At 38.0% G+C, this 25,031-nt stretch overlaps 1 protein-coding gene and 1 pseudogene across 1 annotated transcript; both read right to left on the reverse strand.

Annotated features, from left to right (window-relative positions):
- Positions 1–614: 614 nt before the first annotated feature.
- Positions 615–13,656, reverse strand: LOC129449215 (leukocyte elastase inhibitor-like; annotated as a pseudogene).
- Positions 13,657–18,358: 4,702 nt separating this feature from the next.
- Positions 18,359–21,629, reverse strand: LOC129448846 (leukocyte elastase inhibitor). Its single transcript, XM_073872612.1, has 8 exons — positions 21,334–21,629; positions 20,734–20,910; positions 20,578–20,619; positions 20,342–20,464; positions 20,133–20,250; positions 19,280–19,422; positions 19,002–19,190; positions 18,359–18,943 (listed from the first exon to the last, which is right to left on the reverse strand). Exons 2-8 carry the CDS (start codon positions 20,899–20,901, stop codon positions 18,533–18,535), a joined length of 1,194 nt encoding a protein of 397 aa, XP_073728713.1. The 5' UTR covers positions 20,902–20,910; positions 21,334–21,629; the 3' UTR covers positions 18,359–18,532.
- Between the last annotated feature and the right edge of the window lie 3,402 nt (positions 21,630–25,031).

Below are 25,031 nucleotides of genomic sequence, written 5' to 3' on the forward strand. Positions count from 1 at the left end.
GGTCTTGGTTTCGAGACCGGTCTTGAGACCACTTTTAAAAGGTCTTGGTCTCGTCTCGGAATCAACCACATTTTTGCTCTGTCTCGTCTTGGTCTCAGACAAAGATGACTCAGAATTTTATTTCAAGGCCGGTCAAGACCACAACTGATGGCATATCACAAAATTATTTTTTTATAATTAACTATTAAATGATTATTAATTATTATAATTTAGTGATTTTACGGTGCCAATTTATTATTATTTTTATTTATTATTTATTATTATTTTATCATCTTCTCTCATGACACACACACACACACACACACACACACACACACACACACACACACACACACACACACACACACACACACACACACACACACACACACACACACACACACAAACACACACACACACACACACGAGAAGTGCCTAATCATGTGCATATTCCACATTTTATCATAAGTGTTTTAATGCAGTGACTTGCACTAGTCTTGATTTGGTCTTGGACTGTTTTGGTCTTGGTCATGACTTGGTCTCGGTTAAGGTGGTCTTGATTACAACACTAGCAAACAGCACAGAGAAGCTTTTGCTTGTAATTTTATTTGTAAAGATAAAAATAATTAACAGTATAAGTGCACACATTACATGGTTATGTGTGTTTATGAGTCAGCATCAGTGCTGGTAATATGAAGGATGTGATTGACGGTGGTGAGATGAAAACTTTACTCAATTCAAGTCTCACAGTTAGCAGGTTGTGACTGAGGTGCAGTTGGGCAAGGCTTGTTTCTCCCCTTTTCTCTAAGGCTCTGCAATGATAGCCGTACCATACGTGACAATCACATCATCTTTACCAGAAGGAGCTCATGGAGAGCAGAAGCGTCCATAAAACAGAATGGTGTTGGTGGGATTGTGTCGGATGAAGAACAGGAAGGGATGATCAGCTTTGAAGATCTGTGGAAGTGGGGCCCAGCATGAACCATAGGGAGTTAAAAAAATGTAGCCGCTGCTGCTTCTGTTCCTTCTTCATTGACTCCAACAAAGGATTTATGAATCATCTCAGACACCACCAGATCATTTTTGGAGGACATGCCAGAAAAATCTGCCTTCCCCATCTCAAAAGCATCCACCATTCCCAGTTTCACCAGCAGATTCTTCATGTCATAAGTTTCTTCCATCTTGAATTTAGGAAGAGATATCTGAACTTCTTGTGGATACATCTTGTCAGGTTTGGTCCACTCCATGAGCTTCTCATAGGTCAGTGTTTTCACCAGCTGGATAAGAGAGTTATGTTAATGTCTATCTGTTGATGTTAAATAAAGCTTTAAACACTCGCAATCTCTCCTGTCTCACCTGCTGAAGTCCAGTGGTGTCGTCTTCAATCTCATTTGGAAGGAATTTTTTCTCCCAGTCTCCTCTGAAGTAGATGGCATTCACCAAAACCAAACGTGTCATATTATTGAGGATTCCCTGTGCCAGCAAATCCTTGATATTCCCTGTGATACAAACAGATATCAAATAACCAACTTGGGAACTCTACATAGCACAAATCAAGACAAACTCTTTGTCCAAATACCCACATTTGTGGTCTTGGCCACTCGAGAGTATGTGCACGAGACAGGAGGTAAGTTCAGTGCCCTTAACCCACATCTTGAATAGCGCTTCGAAGCGGTATTCAAGGCTAAGCATATCCCATCATGCATCATGTTCTGAGACTTTTGTAAAGCAAAAAACAAAAATACATCATGCAAGTAGTCAAGTGGTCAAGTGCAAATACCGCAAGTGTGAGTATTTGGGCGCAGTCAAACTTTTAAGTGCCTCACTGCAAAGAAGCATCAAAGAGACTTTAATGTTGTGAGCGTATGGTAACTTTAAAATGTAAAACAATTCACAGTGGTTTTAACCTTGTGTCTTTTTCTCCACCCAGTTGTTGATGTTGACGCGTGCAGCTTCTGAGTTTTTTATGAAGTCCACAGACTCCAGTCCAGCTTGGTAGTATTTTTGTGAGTCACTAATGAATTTCTAAAACACAGCAAATAAAATGAAGTGAAAGTCACATTAGATCTGAGAATCTTTATTAACACGAGACTGAATAAACTCATCTTACATCAATAAACTGATAGGATTTCTCTCCATACAGACGATTGGCAAGACTCAACATATATGGCACTCCTGGTTTGTTCAACTGACTCATGAGTTTGTTGTAGCTGGAGTGAATTGTGTCTTTAGTTTTGTGCCCAGGACTTGGCTGAGCAGGAGATTTCTGTTTGGAACAATATGAATTATATAAAACACTCAGATACACAATAATCTACAGTAATCTACAAGAGAAAGACACAACAAATGAATCCCACATTACTGCAAACAATCATACATTGTTATGGCGGTCATGTTTGTGTCCCATGAACCTGGAGGAAAGCATGTACCTGTGCATGGAGCACCACTGGGAGTTTACATTGAAATTTCCAACAGCCAGATGTTTTGGGTTTCTGGGTCTGTGGCAGGACCGCTGGTTCAGGTGCTGGAGTTGCAGCCTCAGGTTTCAGAAGTTTGTTAAGACACAGAACCTAAACCAACATTAATGAGAGAATTCATAAAAAAACACAATAACCAGTTGTTGAATTGACTTCATTCATCCAAATGGAAAGCATATTTACACTGTCTAATATGTTTCTTATCCCCTATGTGCTAGACACCATGGCCCTGTCCCATATGGAACACTAAGGACTTCTGGACTTCCTCACATCATGTGGTGCAGACCTTAGGGACCCTTGACCCTTGAGTCCACATGGGCACACAGGAGTCGTATTTTGGGACAGACTCGAGTGTCACACCAGAGGACTTTGCCATCAGTCCAGAGGATATCGCTAGTGCAAATGCTAGCTCTCCCTGTTTTGGATTTTAGTTGCTTAGATGATTACAGACCAATGGCCTAACTTCAGTTGTCATGAAAATCTTTAAACTATTTGGGCTTAGGTATTTAAAAAGAAAAATAATTTTGGATTCCCACCAATTCCCCTGTAGGGCTAATATGTCGGTTGATGATGCTGTGGCTCTGTGTATTCATTCAATCTTGCAACATCTTGAAGCCCCCGATACTTATGTCAGAGTCCTTTTTGGTGATTATAAATATGCATTCAACACAATTATCCCAGCCAAACTTTTTGATAAGCTAAAGCAATCGGGAATTCAGCAATCCCTTGCTTTTTATTTTTTTTTGCAAAACAGAACACAGTTAGTTAAAATTAATAAAATACTTTCAAGTTCCAAGACAATCAGTGTGGGGGCTCCACAAGGATGTTTATTGTCACCATTCTTGTATTCTGTATACACTAATGACTGCGTTTCACATTGTAAATCAGTGCACATTTTTAAGTTTGCAGATGATACCACAATGATTGGGTTAATAACAAATAATGATGAATAGATGGGAGGTATCTAAACAGCAATATCTAAATTGTTTCTCCGAACCGCCGCTTGCACGTGCTCAAACCTCTGAGAAATGCTTGCTTCCCTCCTTTTCTCTTCTATCTGAAGCAGGCGTTTTTAATGTCCATGCTTCTTACCATCTACCTGCCCACTAGATCCCATACCCACCCATCTCCTTCAGGCCATCTCTCCGTCAGTTATCCCTGCTCTCATCCACATTATCAATTCAACTCTTTCCACTTGTACTTTCCCTGTAGCATTTAAAGAGGCTCAGATGATCACGCTGCTAAAGAAACCCACACTCAATCCTGCTATGCTAAAGAACTGCAGACCCGTTTCTCTTCTTCCCTTCATTGTCAAGACTCTTGAACGTGTGGTGTTTCACCAGCTCTTTTCTTTCTTCACACAAAATAACCTCCTGGATAGCAATCAGTCTGGTTTCAAAAGCAGTCACTCCACTCAGTCAATGAAGCCCTAAGGCAGGCAAGAGTAGCCTCCAAATCTTCTGTGCTGATCTTACTTTTGACACGGTCAATCACCATATCCCCCTGTCAACCCTCATGGATATGGGTGTCTCTGACACAGCGCTTCTATGGTTCAAGTCATACCATGCAATGTGGCACTGGCTGGACTTCCAGCCTGCACAACCACACCCCTACAGATGATTCAGAACGCAGCGGCAAGAGTGATCTTCAATAAGCCAAAGAGGGTGCACGTCACTCCTCTCTTTGTCAAGTTACACTGGCTTCCTATTGCAGCACTCATCAAATTTAAAGCTCTGCTCCTGGTCTTTAAAACCAGAACTGCGTCAGCACCCCCTTACCTTCACTGTGGAAATATCTGCAGGTCGCGACACAATCTGCTGACTTTGTAGCTTTCTTTAAGAATTGGCTAAAAACCCATCTCTTCCGACATTACCTCACTTCCTAATATAGTGTAGTACAGCTGGTATATAATAAACTTTGTTTATTAATGAAGAGACACTATAAAACCATTAAATCTCAGGTGGTGTTGCTAACCCAAATTTGACCCTCAGGTTGAACTGGTTACAGACATGAAACTCTGTGCTCCTAATCTCTTTATCACAAAGGCTTTTGCACTGTTAGCCTTTAGGCTCACATTACTGGGTATCTGCTGAAATATATATGATATTATGAATATATGTTGTTCTGAGATTGCAATTTATATTCATGTTTGGCTTCATTTTAAAGGTCATGGTGCGATGAGTAAAAAGGTCTCATTTCTATAAGTCTAAGATAAGATGGATCATGGTTTTAGAACTTAGGATAAAATATGCATTTCTTGTAGAGGTGGGGTTTTGCCAGATTCTTCTGGCTAGTTTGACCAGGTGCTCTTTAGTATCACTCGGCACAGGTCAAACTGGATTTTGACCAGGTGTACTTTAGTATCACTTGGTACAGGTCAAACTGGGTTTTTATGTCTTTGTCTCAAGTTGTGTATAAAAGGTGGCCTGGCAAAATGTTCTGGGAGCCATTCTGTACTCAGAAGCTCCCACACATTGTGTGAATTCAAACCTTATGGAGGCATCCTGTAACCAGGAGCTCCCTCTGTGTGTATTCAAACATCATGGAAGAAACCTTTAACAAGAATCTTCCTACACCATTTTATGTGTATTATATTCATGATAGAAGTACTCTGTAACCAGAGTGTCTATTGCCAGGTATGACTTTGTAACTTTTGCAACTGTTGATCATTTTAATTGGAATTGAATCATATTCTGTATTATATTATATTCTTTAAGCTGGAACCTGCCTGGTATAATAAATTGTTAAAATTGATTCATTTTAATTCTTCAGAAATTGTATTGATTTATTCTAATTCTTTCAGAAATTATTATGACTATATATTAGAAGGAGTCTGGTATTACCGCAAGATTATTCTGTCAGGATATGTTCACACTGGGGTTTTGATGTTCGAATGAAGCATGGGGCACATTCATTAAAACTGTCAGATTTATGTCTATCACCTGCCTTAGCAAGTTGCATGAGAGCTAAACTAAAGTAACTATTTTTATGATCGGAGCAAGCATGGAGCGGCCAGACATAGAAATATTAGTTTTCCCGGCAACCTCTGACTAAGATCATACTGACAATTTTGTGTCCGTGAGATATACGCAATGGCCGGCGTATACTCTGTGCGATACCGGGTCCCTAATGAACGAATAACTAAGACTATGGGAATTTGTAAATAATCAATATCTAAATTATAATCAACAGATAATTGGAATAATACACTACATTCTTACTTATAAATTGGAGTCAGATTATAATTTAACCACAGAGGTCAAAGAAATAAATTAAATAAATGGAATTATTCTTCTAGAAGCGCTACGGAAGGAAAGAACACGTGATACCTTCACCACGCCATTGGACTTCGACGTTGGGCCAATTGGGTGACGTCTTACAATAGGACTTACTATCTTTCTCTGTTTTTTCTTTATCTGTGCATTCTTAAAAAAAAATTACTAACCAACCCTTGGCTATGTAAACTGTGATGGACTTGATGAGACTATTTCCAGGGCACTTATGTATTGCTGTACTTATGTTGCTATAATTGCTTATATTGTTTACCTCACTTATAAGTCGCTTTGGACAAAAGGCTCTGCTAAATGACTAAATGTAAAATGTAACTCTTCTGCATCTGCATTCCATTCCTAATAACTGTTTGAAAATATACAGTTGTATATGTATGTAACAATGTATTTCAATGTATTTAAATGTTTGACACTATTGTGGGTGAGCTTACCAAGAAGATTACAAGGAATAAATGCATGGATTGGCCAAACTATAAAATTTGTATAAATGTATAAGTGGGTATAAAATATACAATTATAAGTGTATTTTTGCAGTTGAAAATATATTTAATTTGAACTGTTATGTTTACAGGGTTTGTAACATACAAAGTTTTTCTTCCAATACAACATGACTATAAATGCTTTAGAATATATTTATTTTTACAATATTTTTCAAAAAATACAAAAAACGGCCAAAAATATATTGTTGAAAAATTAATTTTTGTAAACATATTTCAAAATACAATTTAGCACATATATTTTTGGCCATTTTTTTTGTATATTTTGAAATATATTTAAAATTATATTTGATTTTTTTTGCTGTATGGGCAGTCTAAAAAGCTAATTTATTAAAAATAAACAGCAAAACATGTCATTAAAAAAACTTTTGACAAATGTAAATATTTAATATTCAAATAAATGACCACATTTACAGTTAGCACAAGAACCCTGGCTGTATGGCCCTACCAAACACATTTAAAGAAAAATAAGGACACGCTTATTCATTCTGTTACAGTTTTGTCCATTAAAGATAAACTGTGTGTGACATTACCTGTAAGATCTGATCTTTTGTGTTTCCTTTAGCACCAAGTGACACCACAGCCAGAGCCGATGAGATGCTGAGAGGAGAGTAGAAGACATTTCCACTAGTGTTTATCTCACTGATCTTCTTAAACACATTGAGAGAAAATTGTGTGTTTGCTGCTGACAAAGACTCCATTTTCACAACCTGAACAAAGTGAAAGTGAAAGAGAGATAGAGATACAGATACAGATACAGATACAGATACAGATACAGAATGATTCATTACAAATGACATGAACCGTATACTGTACAACAATTGCAAAATAAAATAAACTTGAATTCATTATGCTTTTTCCTTCAGCACTCTGCAAAACAATACCTGTCAATCCATGTTGAACCAAGAAGCTCTGCGTGTCTAATACTTTAAACTGTGCAAAATCCCAACTATTTGTTACTGAATGTTACTATCATAACATTCAACTGAATACAAGTTTAACTCAAGATCAATTTTATTTTGTCATTTTCTTTTTTTGTACTGTGAATGAAGAAAACCTTGCTGGAAAATGACACTCAAAGCGTATTTTGTGGGCTTCAATGAAACATTGACATCATGGTTAGTAGTTTACCAATTTGATTTTATTTATTGGTGACCCTAAAATTGTTTAGAACCTTAACTTTTTCTTTAATGTCATAAGATTAATATTTGCAGGGTTAAGTGAAACAAAATCACAGTCTGGGGCAGTTAGCCTAATGCTTAATCACCAAGTTAAGTTTGTGACTTGAAGGTCATCGGTTTGAGTCTCATGAGTTTGGCAGGTTTGCGACTGAGGTTCCTTTAAAGTTCACATTTCAAGTATGGGCTACCAAAGTTGACAAATCACCTCACTTTTACTTTGATTGTCAATGTACTTTCATATTCAAAAGTCTTTTTGAGACATTTCTTAATGACTTAATAAAATTCCTTTTACTTTTTCAGATTTTCAGTCAGACATATTGATAACATTTTATGGATGCAAACAATTGTTCATGTTGGTTCATTGCACATTAACTACTGCTAACAGATACATTGTTTGATTTAATAAATGTATTAGTAAATGCTAAAGTTAACATGAAGTAAGATTAAAATATTCTATAAACGCATGGTTAACAAATGCAATTTTACTGCTGACATCTTTATATCTTTATACATTGGTACATTAGGATCTGAAATTATTAAGACATTTATAGAAAACTATTACAATGTGTTGATATACTATATTATGTAAAATTATAAACGGATTCAGTAAACATTGCATGAAAAAGATCAAGAGAAATGAAAGAGAAACATTACCTAAAATAAGATGAAGTCCTCCTGTTTGTTACAGCTGTATGACTTGCTTGTCATGAGGGTTGTTTGTATAACAATGCCTTGCCCTAAAATGCCCAGCCTTATAAAAGAGGAACGTCATTGATTAGCATTTTTCTTTTTCTTTCTTTCTTTCTTTCTTTCTTTCTTTCTTTCTTTCTTTCTTTTTTCTTTCTTTCTTTCTTTCTTTCTTTCTTTCTTTCTTTCTTTCTTTCTATCTTTCTCTTTTACAGTTGTGTTCAAAATTATTCAACCCCCCAATGCTGTTAAGGGTTTTAGGGAATTTAGTGTACATTTGTAATTGTATTCAGAATGAAATCCTACAATGACTTCTTAAAGAACCATATGCAACTAAAATGACATCAATTGGTTTTGTAATATAGTAGTAAATGTTTCTTTTGTGAATTCTTCATTGACACAATTATTCAACCCCTTAAAGAACTACCACTCTGAAGAACAGAGGTTCATTGAAGTGTTTTCAATCAGGTATTGAAAACACCTATGGATGTCAGGGAACAGCAATAAAGCCTAATAAGCACCAATTAGGCAGCTTTAAAATGACTGTGATACTCAACTCCTTCTAAACATTTACTGGTGTGGTTACAAACATGGTGAAGTCAAAAGAATGGTCCAGGAAGACAAGAGAAGAGGTGATTAATCTTCACAGGAAGGGCAATGGCTATAAGAAAATTGCAAAGATGTTAAACATACCAAGAGACACCATAGGAAGCATCATTCGCAAATTCAAGGCAAAGGGCACTGTTGAAACGCTGTGCGCTATCTGAAGCGTAGAGTGGAAAAAAGTCCCCGTGTGACTGCTGAGGAACTGAGAAAAGAGTTGTCAGATGTGGGTACTGAAGTTTCTGCTCAGACAATACGGCGCACCCTGCGTACTGAAGGCCTCCATGCCAGAACTCCCAGGCGCACCCCCTTGCTGTCTCCAAAGAATAAGAAGAGTCGACTGCAGTATGCCAAAAGTCATGTGGACAAACCACAGAAGTTTTGGGATAGTGTTCTGTGGAAAATTAGAACTGTTTGGGCCCATGGATCAACGCTATGTTTGGAGGAGGAAAAACAAGGCCTATGAAGAAAAGAACACCTTGCCTACTGTGAAGCATGGTGGGGGGTCAATCATGCTTTGGGGCTGTTTTGCTTCTGCAGGTACAGGGAAACTTCAGCGTGTGCAAGGTACCATGAATTCTCTTCAGTACCAGGAGATATTGGATGACAATGTGTTGCAGTCCGTCACAAACCTGAGGCTTGGGAGACGTTGGACCTTTCAGCAGGACAAGGATCCCAAGCATACCTCCAAATCCACTAGAGCATGGTTGCAGAAAAAAGGCTGGAACATTTTGAAGTGGCCATCGCAGTCACCAGACTTAAATCCGATTGAGAACCTCTGGTGGGACTTAAAGAAAGCAGTTGCAGTGCGCAAGCCTAAGAATGTGACTGAACTGGAGGCTTTTGCCCATAATGAATGGGCGCAGATACCCGTAGATCGCTGCAAGACACTTGTGTCAAGCTATGCTTCACGTTTAAAAGCTGTTTTAACTGTAAAAGGATGTTGTACTAAGTACTAAGATTGAATGTCACTTGGGGGTTGAATAAAACTGATAATGATGTGAGCACAGAAAAGACATTTGTGGTTATTTCATTATAAATGTTATGTTATATTTGTCTGACCTTCACATGCCTCTTTGATGTAATTGTAAGCAGGATGACTGAATGATCAAAATCAATGTCAAACCGGCCAAAACAATCAATTTCAGTTGGGGTTGAATAATTTTGAACACAACTGTAAATGCCATGCCAGCTTCTATGGCTATAAAGTAAGACGTTTAAAATTCGTTTCATCATGTTTGTATTATTTTGATACAATGGTTTTGAAAGTATCAATAGAAAAATAAAAGGTTTCTTACAGGGGCAGAGGTAATACAATCAGTAGAATATGTTTAATGGATAATGAATTCTGACAAGATGAACATTTTGGAGGATTTTCTTCTGATTTGAAAAATTGATGTGTGATTTAAATATCCTATTTTGCATCTTGTATATTTGATCCCCATTTCTTATTATTTAGACATTGATTCTGATGATTCTGGTTGTTTTAAGTCTGTAAAAGGTATTGGACACTTTTAAATTGTGTGAAAAATACTGTGGCTTTTTACACGTGAAACATGAACACGTTATATTGCGCACTGTAAACACAATAAAAGCTACAAAAACACTGAAAGAACGGGACCTTTATAGACGGGGCAGAGCCACTTGGCTGGATAGGGGGCTTGAGACCATCACAGGGCGGGTTAAGCCCGCCCAAGCCCCCCCTTGATGCCGGGCCGGGGTAAAGACAGAAAATCAAATGACAATAGAGTGTGCATTAATCTACCTTACACAAGATGGTTTCAGATGAGTTTCATTCAATTTAGATTTTTACATGTTTGTTGATATTTTAATTGCAGTAAGTATTTTGTGATTTCATCTAATATTTGCCTCTTCAGCAAAAAGTTTGGATGTATTATCGCCTCAGCTGTCTGTCACTGCGAGATCATTCATTAATGTGCTTCATGTCATGTTAAACATGCAAAGTGATGCACAATCCTTGTTTATTTGTTTTCTTCCTCACAAATAAATAAACACTTTTAAACTTGCTTGTCTTGTAAGTTCATGATTAGAAATAAACATGTGAATGAATTACTGAATAATGAATTATTATCATTAAAAAATAAAATGATGGATAATAATGGACTATGACAGGATTATTACAACACTGTTCATCAACGCTCTGTGTGTGTGTGTGTGAATGAACGATTAGTTCATTACTGATAATAAACCCAAATTATACTCAAATTCACTGATTCATAGTCCATTTATTTCATGCTTTAACAGTTGACTTGAACAGTAACATTTTCAGCATTTTAGCTAAGCAGTAATGATATTCATTATCTGATAAAAAGCTATTTATAGTCCTGCATTACTACAATAAAAGTCACCCCCCAAATTTTTTTAGCACCAGCCGCCACTGAATTTCACCCCCTTAAACAAAAATATCTTTATTATATTTGTTGGAAGAACATTTTGAAGTTTCATTTTTTACAGTGGTGACAATCATGTAATTTTTACCAGAAAGAGCTCATGGAGAGCAGAAGCGTCCATAAAACAAAATGGTGTTGGTGGGATTCTGTCGGATGAAGAACAGGAAGGGATGATCAGCTTTGAAGATCTCTGGAAACGTGTAGCATCTTAGCATCATGACAGCACCAGTAGCTGCAGCTGCTTCTGTTCCTTCTTCATTGACTTCAACAAAGGATTTATGAATCACCTCAGACACCACCAGATTTTGGGGGGACATGCCTGAAAAATTTGCCTTCCCCTTGTCAAAAGCATTCAGCATTCCCAGTTTTACCAGCAGACTCTTCATGTTGTAAGTTTCTTCCAGCTTGAATTTAGGAAAGTCATGTGCTTCGCGTCGTGCCAAACAACGCCCTTCAGCCGTTACTTATTCACGATACAGCACAGCCTCTCGTACCTTATTGCTTACTAATAACACACTACCAATGTGGTATTACACTTGTTATGCCTAAAGTAATCAATAACTTTAAAAGAAATCAATATATGAAGAGCTTGGTTTCAAAACGCGATAACCACCATAAAAAAATGGTTACAGCCAAATCAGTAGCCTATTGTATCAGGTCAGTATTAAAAAGTAAATTCTTAATACTTCTTAAAATCCGATATCCATCGTGTAATTCTATCATCTTTCCTCCCTTTTTTCCAAAATGCGATAAACGCCAGTCCTCCTTCTCTGCAGAATGCAATAAATTCGCTTAACCAATCACAACGCACCATTCCAAGCATGGCGCGCTTTGAATACATACAGAATCCTAGTTTTCCTCATCTACTTTATACTTTGTGATTAACAAACGAACAAAAACAAAATAGTAATTTTGATTGCAACGTGAGAGGCACTCGGGCGAAGGAAAAATGCCGGTTGTTACTTGTTCTCACATGACAGCATCAAGCTTCTGTCATGCTAACACATTGACCCCAGGGGATATATGGTAGAAGGTCATGGGTCAAAAACAAAGAAACACAGAACAGAATGTCAGGATAAACGCTTGGTATGAAGACACTAACAATACTTTGCAATGAGTGTGAGTGTGAGCATGGTTTAAATAGTCCAGATAATTGGCAGACAGGAAACAGGTGTGGTGCTGATCAGACTGGTGCAAAGGATGATGGGTAATGAAGTCCTGAGGCAGATATGTAGATGAAACCTCTGAAGACCAGCAGAGGAAGCCATGACAGCTATCATTACATACTCGAAGTCAATGAAAATCGAGCAGGACCAAAATATTTTACAGCTGATCGCTGTCAAAAAAGTTTAGTGACGACGTGTGTTGTTAATATGACAAAGTAAGTCTTTTGATAGTCAACTAAATAAATATAACATGGAAAAGATGAATGCACATTTATATATTGATGCAATAGATTTAAAGCATCAAATGCCGAAAAAATGATCAGTCTTTCTAATAAATCTTTGAAAATCAATAGTGATGTTATTATAACATAAAGATGCTATGTGAAAGTTTAGTGGTTTTCATCTTGTCACTTTCTTGGTATCGAAAACACGTTTTTACCAAAATTAGTGGTTGGAACCAAACTCTTCAAATATTTAATAGGTTCTTGAAAAACAACAACAAAGAGATTGTGAAATAAAAGTCTTACCTACAATGATCTTCTCCTGTGTGCCACAGCTAAATAAGTTGTAACTTAATGTGGGTATTGTTTTTAAGAACGATGCCTCGCCCTATAACACCTCATGTAGGGGTGCCAACTTTTGAGTTCCTTGCAGTGAGATTAACCAGGGGGAGAGGGTGTGTAGAGGGTTGGCATCTTGGGGTGGTTATTACATTTTCATTAATATTATTATTCACTAAATGATTATTAAAATACTGGACTGATGGGACAAAAGTTGAACTTTTTGGAAGGTGTGTGTCCCATCTGGTGTAAAAGTAACACCGCATTTCAGAAAAAGAACAGCATACCAACAGTAAAATATGGTAGTGGTAGGGTGATGGTCTGGGGGTGTTTTGCTGCTTCAGGATCTGGAAGACTTGCTGTGATAAATGGAACCATGAATTCTGTTCCTACAAAAAAATCCTGAAGGACAATGTCTGGCCATCTGTTCGTGACCTCAAGCTGAAGCGAACTTGGGTTCTTCAGCAGGGCAATGATCCAAAACACACCAGCAAGTCCACCTCTGAATGGCTGAAGAAAAACAAAATGAAGACTTTGGAGTGGCCTTGTCAAAGTACTGACCTCAATCCCGTAGCATGACCTTAAAAAGGTTCATGCTCAAAAACACTCAATTGTGGGCCAAAATTCTACCACAGCGCTGGAACAGACTCATTGCAAGTTATCGCATGCACTTGATTGCAGTTGTTGCTGCTAAGGGTGGCCCAACCAGTTATTAGGTTTAGGGGGCAAGCACTTTTTCACTCAGGGCAATTTGGATTTTTTTTCCCTTCATAGTAAAAACCTTCATTTAAAAACTGCATGTTGTGTTTAATTGTGGTATCTTTGACTAATATTTACATGATCTGAAACATTAAAGGTGCAGTGTAATATTTAGAAGGATCTCTTGACAGAAATGCAAAATAATATACAAAACTAAATTATCAGGGGTGTATTAAGACCTTTCGTAATAAACAGTTATGTGTTTATTGCCTTAGAATGAGACGTTTTATCTACATAACCAGAGGGTCCCCTTACATGGAAGCACCCATTTTTTGCAGCCATGTTTCTACAGAAGCCCTTAACAGACAAACTTTTTTACTAAGTTGTCTCCAACGATGACATGTTTGTCCGGTGGCGGCTACCGTAGCTTCTCTTTGTGTTTCAAAAGCAAGAGGTGAGCAGTGGACTGAGCCGTTGGTTGCAATTCACAACTCGCCACTAGATGCCGCTAAAATGTACACACTGCACCTTTAAAGTTTGACAAACATGCAAAAAATTAAAAATAAGGAAGAGGGCCAACACTTTTTCACACCACTGTATAATACTGAACACAAGATCACTGTGTTCAATATTATACACAAATATAATCACACTGAAATATAATCATCATAAGGTTTGTGTCTGATGCATTCATACTGAACCTGGCTTTGCAATGCTGTTGAACTGCTGGTTCAGGATTAAGAAGTGTGTTGAGACACAGAACCTACCACAACATTGATGGGAGAATTAAAAACTTAACAATTCTAATAACACAAACATTTATTTTGAATACATTCATGAATGTAATTAATATGAATGTATTAAATTGTAAATAGAAAACACATTTAGTAAGGAATAATTGATCCACATGCACGGGTGTGCATTATTTTTAAATAATTTAATGGACTGGAGTCAATTATTCCGCTTATACCACGGTTACCACAAACATTGCTCTGGTGCCTATTTTTAAGACATTTGACAGGTCAGGTGTGCGGTTATCGAAAAATATTCAACACCCATGGAACATTTCTCAGCCAATCAGAATACAGCATTCAAAAGACCCGTGGTATAATTTAAATTAGACGATATATAACTTTTTCATTACAGATTTCATACATAAAGACTGCAAGTCATGTCTAAACTTGCACAAAGGATATCAGCATTACAGGGTTAAATGCATCATGGTCACATCTGATGTCTTGTTTTAAAAAATGATGCCCCGCCCTAAAATGTCCAGGGTCATGAAAGAGGAATGTCGCTGCATGACAACCCTGTACAATACCAAAACAAAGTCCCGTGCCTTTTGTCTCATAATGTAAATGCTTTAACCCTCATAAGCCCTTATTTTCCGGTATACGTTAGAGTTCCGTGGGGGTCAAAATGACCAAGAAATTGAAAGAGCAATTACAAAAAATATATACATTTTTAATGATACAAATAATATATACATTTTTTGTTTACCTCCCATCTATACATTAATGCAGTGTTTTGGGAGATATGAAGTACTTTGTACCTGTTTACAACTAAATTCCTTAACCATTAGCTTGCAAGTAAAATATCCAATTTTATGAACAATTCACATAAATTATTATTTAAATTTGATTTAAATTGTTTTTAGATATTGATTTAGATGTTATCTTGTGTGTTGAATTCAGCCATAAAAGAAATACAGTTTAGGAAATAAATAATTTCAACCAGCAAAGGCACATAGAGACCCATTCATTTTACTGTATGTGGCCAACGGCTCACATCACTACTTTAGTATACATTTTGTGAATTTATGTATACTTATACCACGGGTCTGTTGAATGCTGCATTCTGATTGGCTGAGAAATGTTCTATGGGTGTTGATTATTTTTCTGTAAACCGCACACCTATCTTTTCAAATGTCTTAAAAATAGGCACCAGAGCAATTTTTGTGGTAACCGTGGTATAAGCGGAATAATTGACTCCGGTCCTTTGAATTATTTGAAAATAATGCACACCTGCGGTGTAACGACACTCCGCTTCGCGTCGTGCCGCATTACCACCTTGGTGTGCATTATTTTCTTATAATTCAATGGCCCGTCGTCAATTATTCCTTACATAAACATTAGATTAATATTCGTCTGCAAACTCAAAATTTGTATACAAATTATTTCCCTTTAAAACAGATTTGCTATTTTGTTTATAATCCAGTTAAAAAGTACAGGTTCCAGGAAATACTGTACAAAGTTCTTATTGCATTTCTTTCGGCTTTTGTTTAAAAATGCTGAGCAAAGTCTTTTTATTTTATTCCAAAATTATTTAATCCATAATTTTCACAAAAGAAAAACAGAAGCACTTAAGGGTTAAATTAAACACTTTGATTACATAACAATATAATTATCAGCATTAATCCAAATGACAATCTTTAGAAATGAAACTCTTCAGAAGATCCAACCAGCAGGAGGAGCTCGTGGAGAGCAGAAGCGTCCTTAAAACAGTATGGTGTTGGTTTGGATTGTGTCGGATGAAGAACAGGAAGGGATGATCAGTGTTGAAGATCTGTGGAGATATGTAGCAATCTAGCTGCCAAGTAATGCCAGTAGCTGCTGCTGCTTCTGTTCCTTCTTCATTGACTTCAACAAAGGATTTATGAATCACCTTAGATACCACCAGATCATTATTCTGTGACAGGCCTGAAAAATGTGCCTTCCCCATCATAAAAGCATCCACCATTCCCGGTTTCACCAGTAGATTTTTCATGTCATAAGTTTCTTCCAGCTTGAATTGAGGCAGAGATATCTGAACTTCTAGTAGACTCATCTTGTCATGCCTGGTCCACTCCATGAGCTTCTCATAGGTCAGTGTTTTCTCCAGCTGGATAAGAGAGTTATGTTAATGTCTATCTGATGAGGTGAAATAAAGCTTTAAACACTCTCAATCTCTCCTGTCTCACCTTCTGAAGTCCAGTGGTGTCGTCTTCAATCTTCAATTTTGTTTAGAATCAAAGCTTTGGAGCGCGTATCAAACCCATTGACCAAGTCACGTGATTGCACAAATGAGGATTTGTTACTGTGTCGAATTTCTACCACTAGGGGGTGTTGATCACAAAGTGAACCCATAAACCAGCACTTACTGTGGTTTTTATCTGATCCCACATCAATTTTATTATAAAGCTTCACAAAACTCTTTTTTTATGTGTGTACTAAGTAAACATGAAGCACTTCCCTGCTGAAAAAAACAATAAAACCAATACAGAAAACTCTAATGGTTTCCATTAAAATACCAATAGGAACCATTAGCTTTTATCATTAAAACCACTACACTGTAGTGTGTTTTAGGCCATATTCCATTAGAACCAATAACATTCCCAATAAAACCAATAGAATTTCTGTGATGGTGTCTATTGTTTTTTAGCAGGTTTGTTATGTTAGGGGCGGTTCTTGACCCTTTGTAGCGGGTCTTCAGCCACCCCCCTAAACTTCTTAATACCTGGGAAACGTTGGACGATTTTTTTTACATCTTAAACGATTATAAATCAATCAAACGTGACTTCAGAAAAGTCGATATTCTTTCTCAATACTGATCTTTCATGTCATGTGTGTGGGTGGCTGTTTTTTAATTCCAAGAGAGCCAAGTTCAGATTCAGAAGAACAAACTCCCCAGGACAGATTTTGGTTATATTGCAAATCTAACAGCAATACTCGAGGTCGTCATTCAGTCTAACCAATACATGCAGCCCTAGCTATTCTTATTTCAATGTATTGTTACAATAAAACTAAATATATAAATCCAGTGCGCAATGTATTTTCAATATACCAATCACAATTCTGCGGTCTCTTTCTCAATGGCAATATTTCTTGAATTTAAAATACGATTATATGCTTCTTGGAATCCTTTTCATTTATTATTTGGCTGTTTTCGTGCTAAAATAGACCATTGGTGCTTGGCGACATTAGGAAAATCGGATCATGATATAACCTATATAACCTAGACGTGCTGTCTCCTATTGTTACAGGAGTGGAAGCGCAGACAGTAATACTCCATTCCTAATTTTACTGTTGTTTGCACTATTACGTGGCAATGGTCTTATATTAAATTATCTATATTTTAGGCTGTTTGATGACCATTAATCATGAGGGGATAAAAAGTATTCATCAGAGGCAGGGATATAAAGACCAGAGGGGGATAATCCTCGCCATCCCCCCAGCAAATCACACTTCCTGGATATATCCAAAGGGAATATTTTATGTTTGACTATCAGACACTGAAGGGCAGAGCAACTGCATTGAGTCAGCGGCAAAAAACACGGTGCTGACCACCCGCTTATCACCTGGAACTCACATATTATCCAAAATCGTTGGAGGAAATTTTAATATAGGAAGGTGCCTTCTTTTCTAACTGACCAAAGATTTAAAGTGTATTAATCTATATTCTCGACTGAACAGCTTTTAAAACTTCACTTTATGACACAGAAAGAGTAATATTTTGGATATTGTGCAAGTTTTAAGCTCCATTGCTGTTGACACGAAATGCATTCTGGGAAATTTGGTTGCTCTGCAACCAAGTCACCTTCTGATGCATCCTCGATAAAAGGGGCAGATCAATAACACAACTCATTTTCTTTCAAATAGTAATTACTAAATAATCATGCATTTTACCTGGTCTCAAACAATAGTTAATTTAACAGACAAATGCTACAAAGTCACTCGCAGTATAGGGTCAAACAATTTGCTTACCACAAAATTAAATTTTGTATTACTTTTACAACAGGACCACAGAAGAAGACACAGAAAACACAAGTGTGAAAATGCTAAAGCAAATAATGCCAAGGATTTATTGTTTGTCATGTATACTAAGTTGTGGTCTAGTAGGAGAGTAGTGCTTGTATCCTGAAGGATCCAGATTTGCTCCTCAGGCTCTGCAGTGATTGTAGCCATACAATACATGACAATCACATCATCTTTACCAGAAGGAGCTCATGGAGAACAGAAGCGTCCATAAAACAGAATGGTGTTGGTGGGATTGTGTCGGATAAAAAACAGGAAGGGATGATCAGCATTGAAAGCCTTTGAAATGCCGAGGCGTCCCATAAGGCACTGACAGACCATACCAGTAGCTGCTGCTGCTTCTGTTCCCTCTTCATTGACCTCAACAAAGGTTTTATGAATCACCTCAGACACCACCAGATCATTATTGTGGGAAAGGTCTGAAAAATTTGCCTTCCCCATCTCAAAAGCATCCACCATTCCCAGTTTCACCAGTAGATTCTTCATGTCATAAGTTTCTTCCAGCTTGAATTTAGGAAGAGATAATGCAACGTATTGTATCTTCATGTTGTCAGGTTTGGTCCACTCCATGAGCTTCTCATAGGTCAGTGTTTTCTCCAGCTGGATAAGAGAGTTATGTTAATGTCTGTCTGTTGATGTGAAATAACGCTTTAAACACTCTCAATCTCTCCTGTCTCAGCTGCTGAAGTCCAGTGGTGTCGTCTTCAATCTCATCTGGAAGGATGATCAACATACTCATATTCTTCCCGACATACGGCAGCTCCAGGATCTGACTGTTCACCTCTGGGATGAAGGTCAGAGGAAAGTCTGACCTCTGATTCATCATCTTCACTGGTTTAGTTTCATTCTGTCAAACATCAATGAGAACATGATACTTTAACCCTTAATGTCAAAACACCGAAGAAGTTCATACATAAGAAGATCATTGAATCTCACCTTGTTCACTTTAAATGGTTGATCAACAGTGTCTGGCGAGAAGAATTCTCTCTCCCAGTTCCCTTTGAAGTAGAGGGCGTTCACCAAAACCAAACGTGTCATATTATTAAGGATCCCCTGTGCCAGCAAATCCTTGATCCTCCCTGTGATACAAACAGATTAAATAACAACCTTGGGAACTTGGTAAAGCACAAATCAAGACAAAGCTTGCATCCAAATACCCACACTTGTGTTCTTGTCCACTTAAGAGCGCGTGCATGAGACTGGAAGTGCGCAAGACTGTCGAATGTCTTAAAACTGGAAAGTGCAGTGCCCTTAACCCACACTAAACCCATACTTTCCCGAATACTGCTTTGGAGTCAATGCTAATCGTATCCCATCATGCATCATGTTCTAAATAGTGAGACTTTTACAGAAACCTCACGAGATGTCACAGAAACCTTTAATTGTAAGTTAATTAATGGATATGACATATTTTGATAGTGGACACATTTCATTGCAAACATTGTTGTGTATTTTGTAAAACATCTGCAAATGCTTTTATCACATTTATCACAATGAGAAACAACATTGTGTTGTTTATTCATCGACTACTGAATAAACAAGCTTTATTAAAGCTGCTTGCACAAAACAAAGAGCTTCAGATAAGTGCAGATAATAATCTAAAAGTTCAGCAAATTTTTATTTCAGAGTGCTATGTGTTCATTTTATTAAAGAAAACTTAAATAACCCTAAATAAAAACAAATACGTTTTGGTGCAAATCGCTGCCACTACCTGGATTACGTGGGAACCATCAAAGAGACATTGATGTTGTGAGCGTATGGTAACTTTTAAGTTTAAGAAAATTTTAACCTTGTGTGTTTTCCTCCACCCAGTTGTTGATGTTGACGCGTGCAGCTTCTGAGTTTTTTATGAAGTCCACAGACTCCAGTCCAGCCTGGTAGTATTTTTGTGAGTCACTAATGAATTTCTATAACACAGAAAATGAAATGAATTGAAAGTCACATTAGATCTGAGAATCTTTATTAACACGAGTGAGAGACTGAATAAACTCATCTTACATCAATAAACTGATAGGATTTCTCTCCATACAGACGATTGGCAAGACTCAACATATATGGGACTCCTGGTTTGTTCAACTCGCTCATGAGTTTGTTGTAGCTGGAATGAATGAGATCCTCCTGCTGAACAGAAGATTTCTCTTTACATCAACAACAATAAATATAATTTGACAAATACAACAAACACTTGTTACTGTAAAGTTATGAGGTTTGGGTTTCATGTATTCATACTGAACCTGATCAGCTGGTCCAGGTCCAGATTTGTTAAGACACAGAACCTACAAGAACAAACTATTCTAATGACTTAAACAAATCCACAATACTCTCATCATTCTGTGCATTAAAGTAAAAAATGCCCAAAGATGCAGAAACTGGACTTTATGTGTCATCACCTGTAAGATCTGATCTTTTGTGTTTCCTTTAGCACCAAGTGACACCATGGCCAGAGCCGAGGAGATGCTGAGAGGAGAGTAGAAGACATTTCCACTAGTGTTTATATCACTGATCTTCTTAAACACATTGAGAGAGAATTGTGTGTTTGCTGCAGACAAAGACTCCATTTTCACAACCTGAACAAAGTGAAAGAGAGATTGAGAGAGAATTATACAGTGTAATTTGTGGACAATTAGTTCAACTGAAAAGAATAATTTTATTTCATTATCCTTCTAAGACATAATGTGGACATCAATTTTTTTTGTTGTTTGCACCATAATACTTTATTCTGTTTAACTGGAACCTGTTGAACACAAACATGGACAAATACACTGCTTCATGTTCTTAAAAAATATTTGGTTATTATATTTATTGATTCTTCCTAACCCCCCCCCCAAAAGCTGGTAGAAATCTGAAAAAAAGACAAACAAAAACTCAGGTCTTAGGAGATTAAGACATAAATTAACACATTATCGATGTGGTCTTACACAAGAAATTGTTTATTGAGTTCTCAATAAAAAAAGCAACAAAGAGATGAATTAAATAAAAGTCTTACGTACAATGATCTTCTCCTGTGTGTCACAGCTGAATGAATGAACTTGTGAGTTCGTTGGGGATCTTGTTTATAAGAACGATGCCTCGCCCTAAAACGCCTCAGGGAAAAGGTTGTCGTTATAAAGATATAATGATTCACCTTTACCGAATCAATGCTTCAGACTTTCTCTAACCTTTTTAAATAACATAGCTGTCTGCAAAAAAAGACAAAAAGAAAACTTTTTTATACCTCCACATGACTATGAAACTGCAATAATTTAATTACAGAATGATATGTAATACAGTGGCGGCGGTGACTTCTTTTTCGACGGCGCACAATGCAAAGATCATCACAACATTTATGTGGCTCATCATGTTAAAATATGTGTTCGGCGTGTAATGTGAACCTATTGGCATCACGCGTGATGTCGAAATATGAGCCTGCAGCAGACGCTTTCGGGTTTATGATAAAAGAGACACTCGCGCCTGCCAGATACTCGCTTAATCTCATGTGTAATCAGAGATTAGTGTTAAGTGAGTGTCTTGCGAGTATTTGTGAACGTGAGCGTCTCTTCTATCATAAACCGTTTCGACACATGTGCAGCAGACACCTACTCCGACATGACACACGATGCAACAAACCCCTATTTTATAATGACAAGCAACACACATGACACAATGAAGGCGTATTTTGAATTTGTGCCCATAGAAATCTTTATGAATCATTTGTTTTGAATCAAAGCTTCGGAGCGCGTATCAAACCCATTGACCAAGTCACGTGATTGCACAAATGAGGATTCGTTACTGTGTCGAATCTATTACACTAGGGGATGTTGATCACAAAGTGAACCCATAAACCAGAGTTTACTGTGATTTTTATCTGATCTCAGATCAATTTTATTATGTAGCTTCACAAAACTCTTGTTTGTGTACTGAGTAAACTTGAAGCACTTGTTATGTTAGGGGCGGTTCTTGACCCTTTTTAGGGGGTCTTCAGCCACCCTGTCTGTCATCCTAACCCCCCTAAACTTATTGGAAGATGGCGCCGTTGTGTGTGGCTTGCCGTCTGTCACTGTCATTGCTGTGTGTGTTATTGTTGTTTGTTTCGCTTTTTGCACGGAATGTCAACTCCTTACTGGTGTATGATCGCCAAACACTGCTGGATCTGAGATTTTCTGCCGAAAATATTGTAAAACTGAATGATGGTGGACGTGAAACTTTGCCCCCGCTTCTGGCAAAGCCTTTGGCGCGCCTCGGCTCCACCTTCTCGCCGTGAGCACAGACGAAAGCGCACCCGCCGCCGGGGAAAACGCAGCGGCTGGCTAGTGAGGTTGAAGGCCCGTCTGGCCTGCTGTTCTACATCTTTTAGGATTGAGTTTGGAGTCATCCCTAGCCTCGTTATTCCACGACGCTCGCTGGACCCTGTTGATGCCTGGCTGATACCTGTTGTCGGACCGGATGAGGTGTTCCAGCCCCGCGGCACCTGCTCTCCTCGTCCCCGCTGGCGCGGAGTGAATCACAGCAACTTGCGGTCTCTGTGTCGGGTTTCATGGACATCCAACGTCGCGGACCCGCCGCTTCCGGTCAGGTTTGGGTTGGTAAATGCTAGACTGCTAGCAAATAAGACTTTTGTCTTAAAGGACTTTTTTACATCCCGAGGATTGGATTTCCTCTGTGTAACTGAGACTTGGCTGAGTGATGGTGAGTCTAGCGCTTTCACAGAACTTTTACACCATGATTGTTGCTACTTTAACTCCCCGCGAAAATCTGGCCGAGGAGGAGGAGTAGCGACTGTATTTAAGAGTCATTATAAATGTAAACAGATATTGCTGTCATTCGCTTTTAGCAGCTTTGAGCTGAGCTTATTTGAGATTGGTAATTCGCATTCAGTGTTGTGTGCTGTAGTCTATCGGCCACCCAAGTACAATAAAGACTTTTTAAATGATTTTACTGCTTTTCTAGCCGAAATCATGCCTAAATATGATCGTGTTCTTATCGTTGGGGATTTTAATGTTCACGTGTGTTGTCCTGATAAGCCAATGGCAAAGGGTTTTTTAAATCTCATTGATTCTTTTAATCTTGTGCAATCTGTGTCTGGACCCACACAAGAACATGGACACACACTTGATCTGGTGTTATCACATGGTTTACCTGTTTTTAATTTAGAGATATGTGATGCAGTGTTTTCTGACCATATGCCTGTACTATTTGAGACTGATGTTGCCTGTCATACAGTTAAACCTCGCGCTGCTGCACGGCGCTGTCGTATGATTAACCCTTCCACTGCTGCTCAGTTCTCGGTTACTTTCAGTCAGTACTCCTTTTTTCCTGAGTCTGTATTGCACACAGAGGAGCTTAGCTCATGGTTTCACTCCACCTGCCAAACTGTTTTAAACACTGTGGCTCCATTAAAATCCAGGCAGCCGAAAACTAAATCTGAGCCCTGGCTAAATGACATGACGCATGCTGCCAGACGTGAGTGCCGCAGAGCTGAGCGCAAGTGGAAGAAGGACAAACTGCAGGTGTCTCTTCAAATGTTAAGGGATTGTTGGCACCATTATCAAAAAACTGTTAAGGATGCTAAAAGAAAACATTTCTCAGATATTATTCTGGCAAATTGTCACAAGCCTCGTGTTTTATTTAACACCATTGATTTACTTTTAAATGCCCCGCAGAATGCTTGTATGGAGGCATCCCCTGCTATGTGTGAAAACTTCCTTGGCTTTTTTATAAATAAGGTCACTTCTATCAGGTCTCAAATTGTACCTTCAGCTTCAGACCCTTCAATTTATGTCCCCTGCTCGGCTGTCTTTGATCATTTTGAGCCGGTGACTTTGTCCTTTTTGGAGGAGGTTGTTGGTCATTTGAAGCCCTCAGGTTCTCCAGATGATGCTGTCCCCCCTCGTTTATTTAAAGAGGTTTTTCCCACTATAGGACCATCTGTTGTGGCAGTAATAAATAGTAGTCTGACCTTGGGTATAGTCCCTGAAATTTTAAAACATGCAGTAGTACATCCTCTGATTAAAAAACCTGCTCTAGATCCGACAGTTCTAGATAATTTTAGGCCTATTTCCAAATTGCCTTTCCTTTCAAAAATTCTGGAGAAGATTGTGCACAGTCAATTAATGGCCTTTTTAGCAGAACATAATATACTTGAGGTTTTTCAGTCCGGCTTTAAAGCCATGCACAGCACCGAAACTGCCCTTTTAAGAGTTTTTAATGATATATTTTTAGCGACTGACTCTGGTGACTCTGTTATCCTTGTGCTTTTAGATCTAACTGCTGCATTTGACACAGTGGATCATGAGATATTGATTTCACGGTTAAGGCAGTGTGTGGGCATCAGGAGCATAGCACTGGAGTGGTTTAGGTCATACTTATCAGATCGAACTTTTTGTGTTAGTTTAGGAGATTCTGTATCCTCTTCTGCTCCTCTCTTGTGTGGGGTCCCACAGGGCTCAGTTCTTGGCCCTCTACTTTTTTCTTTGTATTTGCTTCCACTGGGTTCCATACTCAGGAAGTATGGCATTTCATTCCACTGTTATGCAGATGACAGTCAGATTTATGTACCTCTTAAAAAGAAAAACGATAATTCTGTTGGACAACTACTCAATTGTCTCAACGACATAAAGGCCTGGATGGCTCTGAACTTTTTACATTTTAATGACAAAAAAACTGAACTGATGGTTTTTGGAGGTACCACTGGGACCCCGTCTGTAGATCT

This window comes from Misgurnus anguillicaudatus, chromosome 10, assembly GCF_027580225.2.
Source record: "Misgurnus anguillicaudatus chromosome 10, ASM2758022v2, whole genome shotgun sequence".
Lineage (NCBI taxonomy): Eukaryota > Metazoa > Chordata > Actinopteri > Cypriniformes > Cobitidae > Misgurnus > Misgurnus anguillicaudatus.

What these genes read in the sequence shown, in the direction of transcription:
- LOC129448846 (XM_073872612.1), bottom strand. Translation starts at nt 20,901, where the DNA reads ATGGAGTCTTTGTCTGCAGCAAACACACAATTCTCTCTCAATGTGTTT. An exon ending in AACCATTTAAAGTGAACAAG is followed by an intron (nt 19,191 to 19,279) that starts GTGAGATTCAAT and finishes GATGTTTGACAG; the next exon opens with AATGAAACTAAACCAGTGAA. An exon ending in TGAGACAGGAGAGATTGAGA is followed by an intron (nt 18,944 to 19,001) that starts GTGTTTAAAGCG and finishes TCTCTTATCCAG; the next exon opens with CTGGAGAAAACACTGACCTA.